The sequence below is a fragment of the Wolffia australiana genome, chromosome 8 (assembly GCF_029677425.1).
Source record: "Wolffia australiana isolate 7733 chromosome 8, ASM2967742v1".
Classification (NCBI taxonomy): Eukaryota; Viridiplantae; Streptophyta; class Magnoliopsida; order Alismatales; family Araceae; genus Wolffia; species Wolffia australiana.
The window spans coordinates 10,012,868-10,030,265 of NC_135842.1; the positions used below are offsets into that span (position 1 = coordinate 10,012,868).

A 17,398-nucleotide genomic window follows, 5' to 3' on the forward strand; every position below is an offset into this window, starting at 1 on the left:
GGGAACCCCGAGTGGGCCTGTAGCGGGGAGAATCCCCCTACTGGGCCCGTTATCTGGGTCGCCCACCCGGAACGGGCCAGCTTGATAGCGGGGTGGGCTGGTTGGGGGTAGAAAACCCACCCTTGGCCCATTTCCCTGTTGAGCAGGCCTGCTAGCTTTCCGCTGGCGGGCCTTCTCGCGACAGAACGGGCCGGAAAGGCCCTCCTCCAGGGCCCACCTCGCCCTAGGGCAGACGCCCTGGTCGAGGGATCCCCAGGCCAAGCCTTTGACGGTGGCCGTCGAGGCGGCGGCGGTGCCGCCTGCGGCGTCCATGGCGGCGGCGCTCACCGCTCCCCCCCGGTCAAAGGGTACCCGGGAAGATCCAGGGCGATGACCCTCGGGGCCGCAGCCGTCGGAACAGCAGCCCGTGGGGCGGCGGCTGTCGGGGTGGCCGTCAGGACTGGCGGTGGCCGGCTGTCGGGTCGCGGTCGACCCATGGCGGAAGCACGGTCTGGCCGCGGTCGACCAGCGGCGGCAGCGTTGTCTGGCCGTGGTCAACCCGCGTCGGAAGCGCGGTCGGACCATAGTTGACCCGCGGTGGCCGCGCGGTAGGGCCGCGGTTGGGCCATGGTCGATGGCCTTCGGGCAGCGATCGACTCGTGATGGGGGGCGTTCGGGCCGCGATCGATCCACAATGGGCGGCAGCTTCGGGGACGAAGTCCGTGCTGCCCTGCTTGGGTTGGGTGGTCGCCAGCGCCAGGAAAGATTTGCCATTTCATGCTGTGCTGGACCCTTGCCTGTGCTGCGAAGACTGGGCCTGATCAGGCCCTGTGGGGGCCATTCCGGCCAGCTGGTTCATTTGAAGGAGGGTCGAGCCGGCTGGGGAAGGGAAACCTGCGTCTGGCCCGTTTCTCCATGGAGCAGGCCTGCTAGCTCATGCTGGCGGGCCTTCTTGCAGCGGGGCGAGTCAAGGGGCACCCAGGGGGAGCCTGGGGTGGCGGCCATCGGGGCGGCAGCGGCTCCTCCCGCGTTGGCCACGGCGACGGCGGCTAAGCCCGCGTCGGCCACAGCAGCGGCGGCTCTGCCCGCGTCGCCCACCGCGGCGGTGGCTCCGCCCGCGTCGGCCACGGCGGCAGCGGCTCCGCCTGCATCGGCCACAGCGGCGGTGGCTCGGGCCACGGCGGCCACAGCGGCAGCCGCTCCGGCCACGGCGGCAGAGCCTCCACCTCCAACACCCAGGGTGGCGGCGGCTCTGGCCTCGGCGCCCATGACTGCAGCGATCGCTGCTCCCCCCCGGTCGAAGGGTCCCCAAAACAAGCCTAGGGCGGCGATCCGCTGGCCAGCGGCCTTCAGGGTTGCATCCGTCGGGGTTCCAGCTGTCGGGGTCGCAGCCATCATGGCGGCCGTCAAGGTTGCAGCCGTCGGGGCAGCTGCCGTCACGGCCGTTGCCAATACGGTCGCAGCCGTCAGGGTTGCAGCCTTCGGTGCGGCTGCTGTTGGGGCTGCGGCTGACTGGACGGTCGGCGCCACAGGAGGTGGGTGCAGCTCGAGCAGCGGTGGTGGATCGGATGGCGGAGGAGGCACCACAGGAGGTGGCTCCTGCAGTTGTGGTGGTGGCAGGTCAAATGTCAAGGGCAGTGCCGGCTCAAGCACAGGAGTCCCGAGTCGAAGCTCGAACAGAAAGAGAACCCGCTCGAGCTGTTCTTCAATGCACTGAAGGCGAATTGCCGTAGCCTGCTCTTGCAGGTGCTGAAGGCGTGACTCCATAGCCTCCAGGAAAACAGCTCTGATACCAATTGATACGAACCTGGTTGGTTCGTATCGGCAGAAGACAGGAAGGGAGGGAGAAGGCGCTGGGATGGACGTCAGCGTGCCGGGATGGACTATGGCAGGTGGGGGGCAGGCCTAGTGGACGTCGCCTTCGTGAGGGGTCCGGCGGAGCAGACGTCGCCGGAGGGAGCAAAACTCATTTCTGGAATACTTCTTGGCTGCCCTCCTCAAGGGAGGGCTGCTCTGTTTAAAGGAATTACAGAAGTCCAAATGACTAAAATGCCCCTATTGGGCTAAATGATGAAAATGGCCTAGATATGTCGGGGTCGTATCAGCAGCCACCCAAAAAATCTCACCTTCAATGGGACTTTTTGGCACCAATGAACCTGCATACGCTGACTAATGCCCTGTCTTCCTCTTGCCCCTCCCGGATCATCGTATAAGCCTTCCGGACCGAGAAGGGGCCATTTGTCCACGCCCACCTGTCTTTTTCTCCATCCTCTTGTCGTAACTAGAGTAGGGATTGCTGCATATCCATGAACTCGAACACACGCTAGTCGGATAAGGCCTCATGTATGATTGGGTTCCACACACCCTCCCCGCAGTTGCGCACGTGGGCATTTTGATCCTGGGCAAGTGCATACAGTCGGGGGAATATCTCACTAAAGTTGCCCCGTGGCGACAATACATCTCTCCAGTATCGGAATGTCGTTCCCTCCCCTAACTTGGGCGAAAAAAAACCTTGCACTCTTTGAAAAACCTGCCTCAGCCCTTGCCAGAACGGTGATGCTCCATGATACGGATCTGCCTTTTGGTCCCAATTCAGTCTCCTACCATTTATGTTACGCAATAAATTGATAACCAAATCCTCTCGTGGATTCATAATTCTCTCCACCAATTTGGTTAGGAGTGTCGTGTTCATACTCTGCATGTGTAGGACCCCCCAGACCTTCTCTCTTATCCCATGCCACCATCGTAAGGCCCCCCCTTTGTTCTGGCCTAGATCATCTCCATAGAATGCGCCTCATCATGCCTTCTATTCGCTTCCCGACTCCCATGGGCATCTTGAATACTGAGAGATAGAAAATCAGAATGGATGATAAGACTAACCTCAGCAGCATCAAACGTCCCCCTTTTGATAGCACTTGTGCTTGCCATCCCTCTAGACGTCCTTCCACCTTCTCAATGACTGACTGCCAATCAGATTTCTTCATTCTCCCCTTTGTCAGTGGTAGGCCCATATATCTCATTGGAAGTCGCCCAATTGGTGTTCTTAAAATCTCCACACACTGTGCCTCCTCTTCTGGCGAGAGCCCGTTACACATAAAAGCTGATTTGCTCCTATTTATTTGACGTCCCGAGAAATCTGCGAAAAAGATCAATTAGTATGGATAAATTTCTGGCTTCCCTCACTGAACCTTCGATGAAGAAGGCGGTGTCATCAGCGTATTGAAGCAGGAGAATTCCATCTGATTGCTCGGATAGTTGATAGCCTCACAGCAGACCCGTTGTGCATGCTTGTTCAGTGGAAACTGCTAGTGCGTCCACTGCCAAGACTAATAGTAGCGGTGCCAATGGGCAGCCTAGTCTCACTCCTTGTTGAGGCTGTATTCGGCCGCCTTCTGGTCGTTCGTTTACCAGCACCGTGCAGGAGTGCAATGTGATACATCTCTTCACCCATACTATCCATTCCTTGGGAAAGGCCCTCCTTTTCATGGAGACCCATAGGAAATCCCAGTCCAAAGAGTCGTATGCTTTGGCAAAATCGACCTTCCACATAAACTCTCGTGTTCCCTTCCTCTTCCATGCGGCTAGTATTTTCCGGCTGTTACTGCACTGTCCACCAGTAGCCTGCCAGGAATAAAGGCTGACAGAGCGGGTTCAACCAGTTCACCAATCCTGGCTCTCAGCCTGTTGGTTAGCACCTTGCCTAGAATTAAGGAGATTGAATTAGACTGCAAAATGGGTCTAAAGTCTTCAATTTTTTCTGCCCCTTGACCTTTCGACAGGAGGTATATATGTGATCTATTAATCTTCTCCATGTTTCTTCATCCTTCTCTAAATTCCACAAATGTGGCCATCACATCTGATCCGACCAGATTCCAACACTAGCTATAAAAGAATACCAGGATGCCATCTAGACCCAGAGCTCCCTCCCCATTCAACCCCTTAATTTTGCCTTGACCTCTTCTGAAAACGATCGGATCAGTTCCGCTTGATTTTTAAGGCTCACCCTCCTTGCCCTCTTGTCGCACCACTTCCATCTGCTCCGTTTTCCCTTTCTTCAGAAGGATCTGAAATGGTCTGCAATGGCTTGTCCCACTGCCTGTGTGTCAGTGTGTTCCCACTGGAGTGGAAGCTTGTTTTGATAATTTTCTAGTTAGGTTGGGAGGCATATCAAAAGTGTCTGTGGGGGATATCAAAGTGGTGAAAGAACCTAAGAGTTTTTTTTTTCTTCCCACTGAGAACCCAAGGTACAAGGCTCTTATCAAGGATGATTGGGATAGAGGATGAGAGGGTCATTGCCAATCCTGCATGGAACAATGTCTGTAGAAACACAAGGTAGAAGATGACGGCAGGAGACGAGGACATCAGGAAGAACATTGCGAGAAGGAGTGGGAATGGACAACTTCAATTCACTTCTGGACTCTTTCCTACAGTAAATGCTGCCCTATTTAAAGGGAATTACAGGTAGTTGAGGCAGAACCTGGCAATGACACCCATGGCTGTGGCCCCTGTGTTGGCTGCAACTACGAGACAATGATAGTTCCTGAATCTCCTATGGTGACTGCGATCATGGAATATATGATGATTAGAGCTAGGGCTTCCATAGAGGCCATGCTAGTGGCAAAAGAAACTATAGTAAGGAATAATACATGGGTTGCATCAGCAGCTTGGGCAGCTGTAGAGGCCATGGCATTCCCAAGCATGACCATGTCCAGGGCTGTAGCTCAGATTGTGACACCGTCCTACCAAGCTTCCGGGTCCCACAGATTGAATTTACAGCTTCCTCAGGTTGTTCATCATCTCTTCCAAGATCATTAGGATACACCCTAGACCAACCTCCGTAGCCTCCTCAGGTTTTCATCGTAGTTTGCATGCAAAAAACAGTGTCATACACAGCTGATTATGCCCAGAAAGAGAGGAGGATGAGAGGGAGAAGTCCATAAAACATATTGAAGACCATAAAATTTACTCTCTCAATCTCTCTTCTCTATGCCAATCAGTATTTTTAGGCTTCTTACACTCAGACCCCTTTAAATGATTTCTGATGACCAAACTACTGGTCTCTCCCTTAGCACTGTAATGAACTCCCCAGAGATATTCATCTATTCTTATGCCAAACCAGCATAAGCAACCAATAATAATCCCCCTTGCTCTGAATGGACAAAGAATTATATGGTTGTTGCAAAACAACTAATGATAGCATTAAATGAAATAACGAGATATCTCAAGAAAAATGAGAGAAGGAGAGAACCTTTAATTGTTTCCAGCAGTCCCAAAAGTAATTCAGAAACTTATCTTCTGAGATATCAAACCTAAAAAGCCGCCCAAAGGTATGACATTAGATAACTCATATCAGAGGTATTGGAATCAATGATACTGCTCAATAGAGAAGCAAAATACAAGACATATAATTAGAATTCCTGACAACCTTAAAGCAAAATTGATGTAATGAAGGGACAACAATGCAAATACAGATAAACTTAGGGGGAAAAAGAAAGCGAAGAAATAATTATAAATAAATTACAAAGAACTAACCCCCCAATACGATATCTTTCTCTTACATCCACTAAATGTGGGGACGTGAAGAGGCCAGTACGCCAACCGCATTCTCGTAAAATTGATTCGCAAAATGCACATGTTGAACCCTGAATGATTGGTATCCAAAAATATAAATAGCATTCTAGAAGAGAATATCACGAGGAAGAAAAACATATGAAGGAAATTTTGATGAAAGTTTCTTGGCAAATGGATGTTAATTGAAGGATGCTAACCAAAAGTTTTAAACATCACAACAAAATTTAATTTGGTGCAGTCCAGAAACCTGAAAATTACTACTGAGTGTTGTCCCAATAAATTGCATGACGAAAGTAAAAGTAATAAAGGAACGAGATAAATTAATGCATTGGTTAATGAGTATCTATAGAGATATAAGACATAATTAGTTCTCCAAAATGCAACTATTAATTTAGGAAAGGGAACTCCACTGGAAAGCACAACAAGTCTCGTTCATGTCTACAGCATGTCCGACAAGTTTTGAGAAAATGCTCGCCATGAAACAAATTTTACACAGAATCCTTTTAATGATAAACAAGCTAGGATCTAAGCAAAATGTTTTAGAGATTTCTGTCCCCTGCCACACTCCATCTAAAACCCAACAAAACTGTCAGATGTTAGTTCTTGCCACGCAGTCACTCTTGGAAAAATATACTGAGGAAGATATAAATGATCCAATGATTCATTGTGTTTGTCGACAACTTTTTATACTGCAACATGGTCTGTTTTGTGCAACTAGTACACTGATACTATACCTTGGATCACGTCTAAAAGAAAGAAGAAAGGAGGACAGAGAGAAGAGAAGGTGGATGAATCTGCACGTGAGACCACACTTGGGTCCACACGTGTGGAGTCAATATAAGCCAAGATTGTAACTGCCCGGGGTAGTAACTAACTACCCGGGCTAGGAACAAGGACATCTTGCTCCTATATAAGGAAGCCCTCTGGAATGGAGAGAGTATCGGTCATTTGAGGAAGAACTGGGAGATCTGGAGGCATCGCTGAGCTCAAGCTGCATCCGGCTGGGGAGTTCGAGAAGGCGCTACGGATCTGGAGATTTTCCTCTCTGTCTGAAGAGTTATCATTTCTTTTCAAGAATTCGTTTCTTGATTTCATTAGAATTCTATCATACACCTCATTTGAAATGGAGTGGTAGTTGTGAGGAGGAACGGCGAACAGAGGCATTTGCGATGACTGGCGAATGAAGCACATGATATGGCATCCTTTTAAAAGGCACAAGGCAAGACAGAGCAGAGGAGGAGGGATGCCAAGGTGTGTGGGAGTACTGCCAACAGAGCGTGAGAAACCATATGTGGAGATGTAGCAAGACAGATATAGATGCGACAGGGAGTTCTTCTGCAGTAGAAGCCTGTTGGATGATAAGAGGATAGAACCTAGTAAGAGACAAAGCCAATAGTACATGATGGGTGGGGGAGGTCGTGTTGGACCTTTGACTACATAGTTAAGACGAGATTAACCCCAACACACCATCTGGAGGCCAGGAGCCAAGCCAAGACGTGAAAGTGGAAAGCAGTCAAGGAGATGGGACGTCTTGCTGACAGGTTATCACAAGAGCGACACTGGGAATCTGCATGGAAAAAACATTGACCGACAAAATGGAGACCAGTGGTATGAATACCAGCACAGTAAAACACCAACTGGAGCAATAATCAGAGAGATATCGTGCACAACACAGGCAGTAGGTGTCAACAGGCACACCATGCAGATGATGGGGATGAAGATCCCTCGTAGTATCACACAGGCAGTGTACAAAATCGTCTAGTTCTGATGATGAAGGATAACACACACTGGTCAAGGGTTATGTGGTCAGAGGCATGGAGCGGTAGCAGCCCATCATCAGTACAAGAGGCGACTACAGGTTTGGTGGCATAACACATTGGCACGAGATTGCAGTCAATTATGAGGGCTGGGAGATGGTGGAACCTCGGCATGCCAGGGCTTCTTGGAATGCAAGGGGGGACAAGATAAATAGTTAAGGGGAGAGTAGATGTTTCAGATGTTTATTTAGATTGCATTATGATATGGTCCGCCGTCGGGTGTACCAAAGGAGCCGTCGGAAAAAGGGTATAGGTAGCCCAGCGGAGACTAAAGAAGGCAGCTAGTAATTTATCAGTACGTTATTTCCCCCTTTCTCAACCCTGAGTCCTTATCTCTCATCCCCTCTCTAAGACTGATATGATCCAACAGAGGGTCTACGTTCGTAAGCGGACCAGACACAGGCCCGACAAGGAAGTCTCGGTCCACCACGCCTCTTCCCCTACTTAAGGGGGAACACCGTCACGACAAGAGGCAGGCATCCACAAGTGAGTTCTCCCTTTCTCTACCCTTGTCCTTCTCTCCCTATTCCTCACCACCTCTCCCTCTCTCGTTCTCGCAGGTCGACTCTCCTCTCTCCCGATCGAAGCCTACGGCAACTCTCCTCGGCAACCCTTTCCGTTTCTTTCCTTCTCTCCACCCCCGGGAACCTCTCCTCTTCCCCCTCTCCCTTCTCCTGCTCTGTTGGTGAATTTGGGAACAATTGTGATCTCTGTTAGTTGATTTCATTCTGTTACATAGTTCTTGTCAGTGACCTAATCGACTTCTCATCCTGCATCCTCAGGGGGCTCGCCAAAGCAGGACACCACCCAGGCGAGCTGCGGTTTCCCCACCCCCTTGAAGGACGTTGATTGTCCCCTTCACCCTCCTCTCACTACAACAATCCCCTCTGGTCTCACATGAGTCGAGGGAATCCGTTGTATTCGTGGAACCCTAAACACCCCTTTTGTGACGAAGGGGTTTCCTCATCTTTTGTGGTTGATATACTTTCTTCTCTTGGTTACAAAGTTGGTTTGGGATGGAGGAATGTAACACTGGTATCAGAGCAAGGCATCTTCAGACGATAGAAACGATATGACGCGGGGAGCTGCAAAGGAGGAAGCAGTGGTAGCCCTGGACGCCGAGCGCTCGTTGATGGCTACAAACCCAGGGGAAACATCCTTGCCTATCCCTACACAAGAGATAACGCCAGAGCGTTTGAGTTTGCTTGAAGCACAGATTGCAGCCCAAGGCGAGATATTGAAGCAACTGGCGGGGCTATTCTCATCGCAGAGTTCCCCAAGGAATCCCGGCACAGAATAACAGGTAGCAAATGTCGCAGGACTAGCCTCTGCCAGCTCGCATCTTATGACGGGAGGTCCGAGCAGGATTGAGCAGATGCCGAGCGAAGGAGGGCGGCCTTTTCTCTTTCCCACTAATGGACTGTTCGCCGCTCCTCCTGGGCACTCCTGGCAGGTCGATGTGTCCCCCTCAATGCATGCAGACGCCACCTCTGGAGGGTCCGCAAGGAAAAATCCCAGCAGGGTGGTCAGGTTTTCATCAGACACGGGGGTTGCCCACATACGAGCCAACCTCTTCGGGACTTTCCGAGTCAACAGCCACCGCCAGAGATTGTCCAACAGCTAGAAGCTCTGGGGTTTGGCCCCCAGTGGGCAAGTCCACAGTGGTTTAGTCGCGCAACAGAGACCCCCCTCCGGCGGCTGACCACACCAGGCTATGGGAGAGCGTTTACCAATGGAATGCCAATCACAGGAACCAACTATGCACCCGAGGACTCTGATTATAGCGACTATCGTGCGAGACCCAGGCGGGGGCTCCAGCATCCACCCCCAGATCCACATCCCAGGCGACCGCGTATCCCAGATCCTCCACCTTTCTCGGGGGACGCCCCTGAACGTTGGCTTCGTCAGGTGGAACAGTATTTCCACTGGTACCGTGCGGAAGATGAAGAGCGCCTTCAAGTGATTACACAATTTTTGGAGGGCGACGCAGCGAGTGGTTCCACTATAGAGATCATCGTGCCAGGTTCCTTACATGGGCCGATTTTTGGAGTCAGCTGCTGGACCGTTTCGGCATGCAGCAAAAACATGCCTCTAACTGCCTTCTCAAACTACAACAGCAGGGGACAGTGGATGAACTCATTTGGGAACTTGAACAGTTGGTGAATTACCTACCCATGTTAACTGAAGATGTTCTGATGATGGTTTTCTGCTCTGTCCTCTCCCTAGAAGTTTGCACCGAGGTTGAACGTTATGCACCTTGCTCCATCCATGCCCTTCAAGATTGTGCGCGCTCTGCAGAACGACAACTGAATGCAGTCATTCGACAACTCTCTCGCAATGCACCAAGCAGTTTTCCATCTAGATCGACCCCTCAGTATTCACTTCCGGCACCGCCACCGAGCTCAGCTGTCACAACGAAGCCACTTGAAACTCCTAAGGGTTCCCGACATAAGAAAGAATGACTGGCACTTACCCATGAGGAGTACCAAGCATGGCGTGCTGCAGGGCTCTGTTTCCAATGCAATGAGAAGTTTACTCCGGGCCACAGATGTAGCCGCACCTTACATATCCATCTCGTCAACTTGCAGGAGGATGCAGACAATTCAGACACTGATTCCGAAACCTCAGAGAATGGCCAAGACAGAGGGATTTCTCTGTGCAACTTGAATCCCTCTCTCAAAGCAGCCTTCGGGTGACGTCAAATAATGCGCTTTGTACAAAAGGGCACCTTTTCGGATGCAAGATCTCTGTTTTCATCGACCCCGATGCTTCCCACAATTTCATCCACCGCCCATTGCTCGACGCAGTGGCTTGGCCTTTGGAGAAGACACCCCTACCTCATCTCTTTCTGTAATAACCAGTCAGTGCAGGGAAGACTAGTTGCAAAAGGTACAAATCCATATCCAACAATACTCTGACGTGGTCGACCTCGTTCCTTTACAAGACATCACAAGTGAGGTGATCTTGGGCCTCCAGTGGCTTCACACCCTGGGGTGGACAATCGCCCATTGGGATCTTCTGTTGCTCCATTTTCACGCCGATGGCGTGTGGCACACATTGGAGGGTGACCCGTAAACTAGCCAAGCACACCAGCACCCTCAACGAGGCACCAAGCGACCCCCCTCCTCTTCTCTGGCATCACTGTACATCTCTCCGAGTTCGAGGGAGCAGGGGGTCATAGAGCAGGAGGACGAAGCTGTGGCCTTTTTCAGGACTAAATTCCCTCGCGATTTCTCACCCGGGGGAGGTCTTCCGCCTCGTCACTCGCTGGACCACGCCATACCTATGCAACCGGGATCTGCGCCAGTCAACCAGCGACCATACCGTTACTCTCACCTGCAGAAAAATGAGCTCGAAAGGCTGGTACAAGAGCAACTCGCTTCGGGGTTTATTCGCCCGTCCCACAGCCCATACTCAAGCCCAGCGCTGCTTGTCCAGAAGAAAGATGTAGGTTGGTGTTTCTGCGTTGATTACCGCGCTCTAAATAAGCTCACCATCCCGAATCGTTTTCCGATCCTGGTGGTTGATGAGCTCCTTGAAGAGTTGCATGGCATGGTTATTTTCTCTAAACTCAACCTCAAATCGGGGTACCCCCAGATCCGCATGCACAAAGCTGTCATCGAGAAGACTGCCTTTCGGACACATCAAGGCCACTATGAATACGTGGTGATGCCTTTTGGCCTTTGCAACGCTCCAGCTACGTTTCAAGCACTGATGAATGGCCTTTTCCGCCCCCATCTACGCCATTTTGTGCTGGTCTTTTTTGATGAGATACTCATATACAGCAGATCGAGAGAGGACCACGTGACACACCTTCAGACGGTGCTCCAAATTCTCGATGAGAATAAATTGTCGGTCAACACAAAAAAATGTTTCTTTCTGCAGGACAAACTGGAATACCTGGGACATTGGATCTCCAAAGACGGAGTGGCCAAAGATTTGGCCAAGATTGAAGCGGTCAGAGCGTGGCCCCCTCCAAAGACCCTAAGCCAGCTCCGGGGGTTCTTGGGCCTAACTGGCTATTACCGCCGTTTTGTAGCAAGCTACCCTGCGCTAGCCTGGCCCCTCACCCGCCTATTGAAGAAAGGGGCTTTTGAATGGAATGCCGAAGCCCAGAATGCATTTGAGCAGTTGAAGCAGGCCATGGCATCTGACATAGTCCTCTCCCTCCCGACTCCAATCAACTTTTCATTGTAGAAACCGACGCCTCTAGGAAGGGGGTAGGCGTCGTTTTGATCCAGCAAGGCCGGCCGATCGCCTTTTTCAGTCGTGCTCTCCCATCGTCAGCGCGGGCGCGTTCTACCTATGAGCGAGAACTATTGGCCATTGTCATGACGGTCACCCACAGGAAGCACTACCTCATGTTCAAAGCCTTCATCATTCAGACTGATCAATGCAGTCTGAAACACCTCGAGCAGAAAGAGATTCAAGCCCCCTACCACCGACTCGTCAAACTGATGGGTTTCCACTTTGAGATCCAGTACAAAGTGGGACGTACGAACCTGGCAGCAGATGCTCTTTCACGCCATCCTGTTTTCGACGCTCCGACCCTCCAAGCCATATCTTCTTCATCCTGGACCGATTTGGATGTCTTGCCGGCTGAGATTTCGGCCGACCCCCATACTCGAAGCCTATTCCAGTCCGTCAAAGAGGGTACGTGCTCCAATCCCAGATTCTCCATTTCTAATGGTCATCTTTTGTATAATGCCAGAATCGTACTGCCACGTTCATCCTCACTTATTGCACTTATACTCTCCGAGTTCCATGACAAACCCTTGGGGGGCCACACGGGTTTCACCCGCTCTTATCACCGCATCAAGCAACAGTTTTTCTGGCCGGGAATGAAAGGGGACATCAAGGCTCACATCAACTCTTGCACTGTTTGTCAACAGCACAAGACTTCTTCGCTGGCACCCGCAGGTCTGCTCCAACCACTACTGATCCCACAGCGTATCTGGGAAGACCTCACTATGGATTTTGTTGAAGGCCTACCCAAATCCAATGGCCTCAACACCATCCTGGTGGTGGTCGACCGTCTCCGCAAATACAGCCACTTTGCCGGCCTACGTCATCCTTTTTCCGCAAAAGGAGTGGCTGAAGTTTTCCTGCTGGAGATTATACGTTCACATGGTACTCCCAGCTCACTTATCACTGATTGGGGTCACGTCTTTATGAGCATGTTTTGGACGAAGTTACACCAACTTCAGGGCACCAAGTTGAAATGCAGTATGGCGTACTACCAGAGACCGATGGCCAAACCGAGGTGGTCAACCGCACTCTGGAGACATACTTGCGCTGTTTTGCAGGGGACAAACCGAAAAGCTGGAGCTCATGGCTGGCTAGGGCTGAGTTACACTACAACACTGCTCATCATTCCAGTATCAATATGACCCTGTTCCGGGCAGTCTATGGGCGCGACCCTCCAGCGTTACTCCGCTATGGCTCCTCCCCCTCACCGCTACAAGACCTGGACAAGATGTTAATAGAGCGGGATCAAACCCTGGAATTGTTGAAGCAGCACTTGTCCCGTGCCCAAGCATCCATGAAATCTCAAGCGAATCGCTGTCGTCGCGATGTCTCCTTGGAGGTGGGGGACCACGTCTACTTGAAACTACACCCTTTTCGTATGAGGTCGCTTGCTCAACGCCCAAATGAGAAACTCACACCCAAGTTCTTTGGTCCCTACCCTATTCTTCAACAAGTGGGTCCGGTTGCCTACAAGCTGGAGCTTCCGACCGATTCTTCAATCCATCTGTTTTTTCATGTGTCCCAACTGAAGAAAGCCATTGGACACGACACTGAACCTCAACCCCTGCCCCCAGCTCTAGGCGAAGATAACACATGGAGGGTTGAACCGGAGACCTTAACAGCTTTCCGCATCTCTTCAGCCGGACTCAAAGTACTTGTCCAGAGGAAGCACCTGCCCACTTTTGAATCACCATGGGAACTTGCAGCCCACCTGCTCCGTCAGTTTCCTACTTTTCCGATTGAGGACAAGCTGGTCAAACTGGGAAAGAGTATTGATATGGTCCGCCAACGGGTGTACCAAAGGAGCTGTCGGAAGAAGGGTATAAGTAGCCCAGTGGAGACTAAAGAAGGAGCGAGTAATTTGTCGGTACGTTATTTCTCCCTTTCTCACCCCTGAGTCCTTATCTCTCATCCCCTCTCTGTGACCTAACCGACTTCTCATCCCGCATCCTCAGGGGGCTCGCCCAAGCAGGACACCACCCAGGCGAGCTGCTGTTCCCCCACCCCTTTGGAGGATGTTGATCATCTCCTTCACCCTCCTCACACTACAACCATCCCCTCTTGTCTCACACACGTCACGGGAAACCGTTGTATTTGTGGAACCCTAAACCCCTTTTGTGACGAAGGAGTTTCCTCATCTTTTGTGGTTGATATACTTTCTTCTCTTGGTTACAAAGTTAGTTTGGGACGGAGGAACGTAACACATTACACCCCGAATTCAGAGAGCCGGTGATCTGTCAGAGATGGCAAGGAGCAGGACATCGGCAGTATGCATGCCCACGAGGAGAAAGAAGGACAAAGGAAAACAGGAAACGGGAGCAGGAGACATTGAGATTGGGAACCTCACACGGTTCAAAGGAGAGCCCAGCAATGGTGGTTTGGGGGGAGGGAGGGTGGTAGAGCTTGGTTATACCCTTTTCAGGGAATGCCTGATAGGGGAAGTGATCAGAGGATCCCCCCAGTTCGAGGATGTCCAGCAAGAGTTATAGAAGCGATTTCTAGCAGTGAGAAGTGCCTAAGTCTGGACTTCGGATCACGGCATATTCGTCATATGGAGAGCTTCAATGGCGACATACGTAGCGGTTTGTAGCTGGACACAAAGAGTCAAAGGGGAAGCCGGGGTGCAGTGGTGACAGGTTCTTCCAGAAGGTGGGGTCTGGGGGGCAATTAAAGGCCAGTCATACTAGAAGCTAGAGATTATCCGTCGGGGTATCAAACATAACAGAAGATGGAGGCTATGGTCAAATCATTTGGCCGATTCCGTGGTATTATCTTGACCGGATTGGTATCTGGGGACCACAATGAGGTGATCATGGATGTAGAGGCCATTGGTGGATTCCATACTCCAGGACTGGCCTTGGCTTTGACGCCTGGCTAGTAATTTCATGGTCAGCCTGAAGGTGCAACCCCCCCACCCGATGTCCAAGTGGAGACAGACATCGTGTCGGGACAAGAGGAGAGAAATACAGGGTCCTCATCACCTCACCCAGTTGCACAACAGCTCAAGAGGTGCCTACGACTGAAGGCATCCCTGAATGAAGTGTCTTGTGGGATCCACCACCAAACAATAAAACGGAAGATGGCAGAGAGGCTTCAGAAGTGGGAGTGTAATAGTGGACCCCCCCTGTCAGAGATGGATCCATCCCTAATGGGGAGTCAGGCAGGGATGCCCATTGGCACTGCCACTTTCCATCTGAACAGTGGACTCCTTTGTCACATGATCTGTCAATGTATGTGTTAAGATGCCGATCAAGACATATCAAAGGCAGATGGGGCCCAACAATCCTCTGCATTTTTGGCCCATGAAAAGGGCTAAACCCAACCCAGCCGACTAAGTGTTATGGCACGGTGCACTATGAGTTACAACAGGGCGAGAGATCAAGCGAGAAGGAAAAACCCTTGTGAGCACTCTGCCTTCTCTCCCTTGTCTTCCCCTTTTCCATCCTCTCTACCCAGTTCCAACATAACCTCCCTTGTTCCGTCCCTCTTCCCCTTGTGGTCACCCTCAGGGTTTGCAACGACGCAGACGCAGATGCTCACTGCTGCTCAGGGAAACGAGTGGCTTCCCCTTTCCTCTCTTTCTATTACTCTCATCTCTTTTAAACACCTATACGACTGTTTGGACATTGATCTGGTCATTGGAATTCAAGCGTTTGAGCAAGGAAAAAGGGGTTCTATCAGTATGCACACATGGCATGTTGAAGGGATTTCAGACAGAGAGTTATCCAATGGGACCTTTGCTAATCCAATATGCAGACAACACCACCTGCTTCAAGGAAGGCTTAACAGAGGAAGATCAGAATCTTTCATCTTTATAAGATCAACCGCACCAAATCCATTTTTGTGGGGTTTGGCCTATCCCAAGAGGAAGAGAAACAATACTCAAAGGTTTTGGGTAATGCCCATTGGGATGCTACCCATGCGCTACTTGAATTTGCCCAGATGTGTGGTCAGATGTTGAACACAGACTGGGCATTAGTGTTCGAGAATGTGGTGAGAGACTGGAGAGCTGGCACAGCCGTGTGCTGTCGAATGCAAGCAGGCTGCTATTGACGTGATTAGGGCTCTCTACAATCCCAAAATTTTACCTCTCAGTTTTTAGCTGCCCAAGGGGATCAGATGATGACTAGAATCCTTGATGAGGCCTTTTTTTGGAAAGGCCTTGGGGAGGGAAATGATAGCATATTGGCAATGATATCGTGGGCTGTGGTTTGCCAACCAGTGGAGAAATGGGGGCTGGGGGCACTAGACCTACAAGACATGAACATGACATTGTTGACAAAATAAGTGGGCAAGTTATGGACCAGACGAAGACATGGGCACGAAGGTCTTGAGAGACCGTTCTGATACGGAGATGAGCTGGGAGCAGTGGTCATCACCAATCAAAGGGACATCCACTAGTTGGCAGGGCTTAAGGTGAATTTTTCCACAAATTCAGAGGCTTTTATATTCAGAACTGGGGGACAGAGCTTTATTCTGCTATTGAACAGATGACAGGCTGACCCCGAGACAAGTTGTGAGAGCCTTTCTCCCGTTTATTCACATCATCACGGAAGCCTCAAGCATTGGTTCAAGATTGTTAGGATGGCACATGGAATCCAATTTTGGAGGGTGCTCTTCAGACCAAAGGGTGGACAAATTATTGAAAATGTAGCAAGGTATGTTACACTTGCAGCACACAAACAGGGCATGGGACAGTTGGGTGTGGAGGGGGCCATCTTTTTCAGTTAGGGAAGTATACAAGAAGATCAAAGTGGAGAGGAGGGGGGAATCACTCTTACAAGTGGACAGTTACGAAAGCAGAAGGTTCCAATGAAATCAAGGATATTTGGAAGGCCGCTTCACAGGAGACGAGTTATGACACATGTCCTCCTGAAGCACATGCTCCCAGACGCATCAGCCATTGTCCCATGTTCGCACAAGGTAGGGAAGATTGCCCTGGTCTGTTCTTCGAGTGTGCATTCACCAGCAGAAGCTCACCAGGATGCATGTGACATCCAACAAGGCATGTTGGGGATCGCTCCACGGTGCTGTGTGTGGAGGACATTTGAGGTGGGAAAGAATCCTCACAATATTCTGGGCAATATGACTACACCGCAATGAAGTTGTGTTTAAGGGATTTTGATGGATATTGTGATGTATGAGGTGGAGAGTTTTCTCTCTTACTAGTTTAGCATGGAGTGAAGGACAGAAAGAGGACAAGTCTGATCTGTCGTGTATTTTTCACGATCATATATATTATCAATTTTGGGTTGATCACCGGTTTTGGGTGATCTTCTGATACGATCTCGAGTTGGGATCGTGATCGATCCACCATTGTAACAAGATTCCAGCAGCAATGATAACCAGGCATGCGTTCAAAGTTGTTCGCAGAGAGACGAGAGAGGGCGAGACAGAGAGAGAAGTTCCCCAGATGGTATGGAGAGAAGGGGAATAGTCAAGGGAGAGGCCGAATGGAGGGAGGTAGGGATCGACCAAAGAAGAGCCACCAGAAGGCATGGTGAAGACGTGACAATCTCATGGATAGGGATCATAGAGGGAGAGAGAGCTTGGACATAGAGGAGAAGAGAGGAGGGCCACGTGTAGCTAATAATGATAACTTCTGGTCTGCCCTCCTAAAAGAAACATGGGGGGAAGGGCCCTAGATGCCCTTAATGGTCAAAAGACGAGACTGCCCCCAGGAGGGCCAGGGATCACATCATCTTCCCTCTTTTTCTTTAAAAAGACAGTCCATATGCAATAGTAATTAGTAAACACACATGTCTGAGTAAAAAAGGGGTCAA

At 50.6% G+C, this 17,398-nt stretch overlaps 1 protein-coding gene across 4 annotated transcripts in view; it reads right to left on the reverse strand.

Moving 5' to 3' along the window:
- LOC144706732 (folylpolyglutamate synthase-like) overlaps positions 1-17,398 on the reverse strand; it is a 33,077-nt gene that overhangs the window by 14,087 nt on the left and 1,592 nt on the right. For all 4 annotated transcript variants that reach the window (XM_078579739.1, XM_078579738.1, XM_078579737.1 and 1 more), the window contains exons 4-5: positions 5,512-5,621; positions 5,228-5,288 (exon numbers count right to left, since the gene is read on the reverse strand). In XM_078579739.1, the coding sequence (XP_078435865.1) occupies positions 5,228-5,288; positions 5,512-5,621 (171 nt within the window). The remainder of the gene's footprint in view (positions 1-5,227; positions 5,289-5,511; positions 5,622-17,398) is intronic.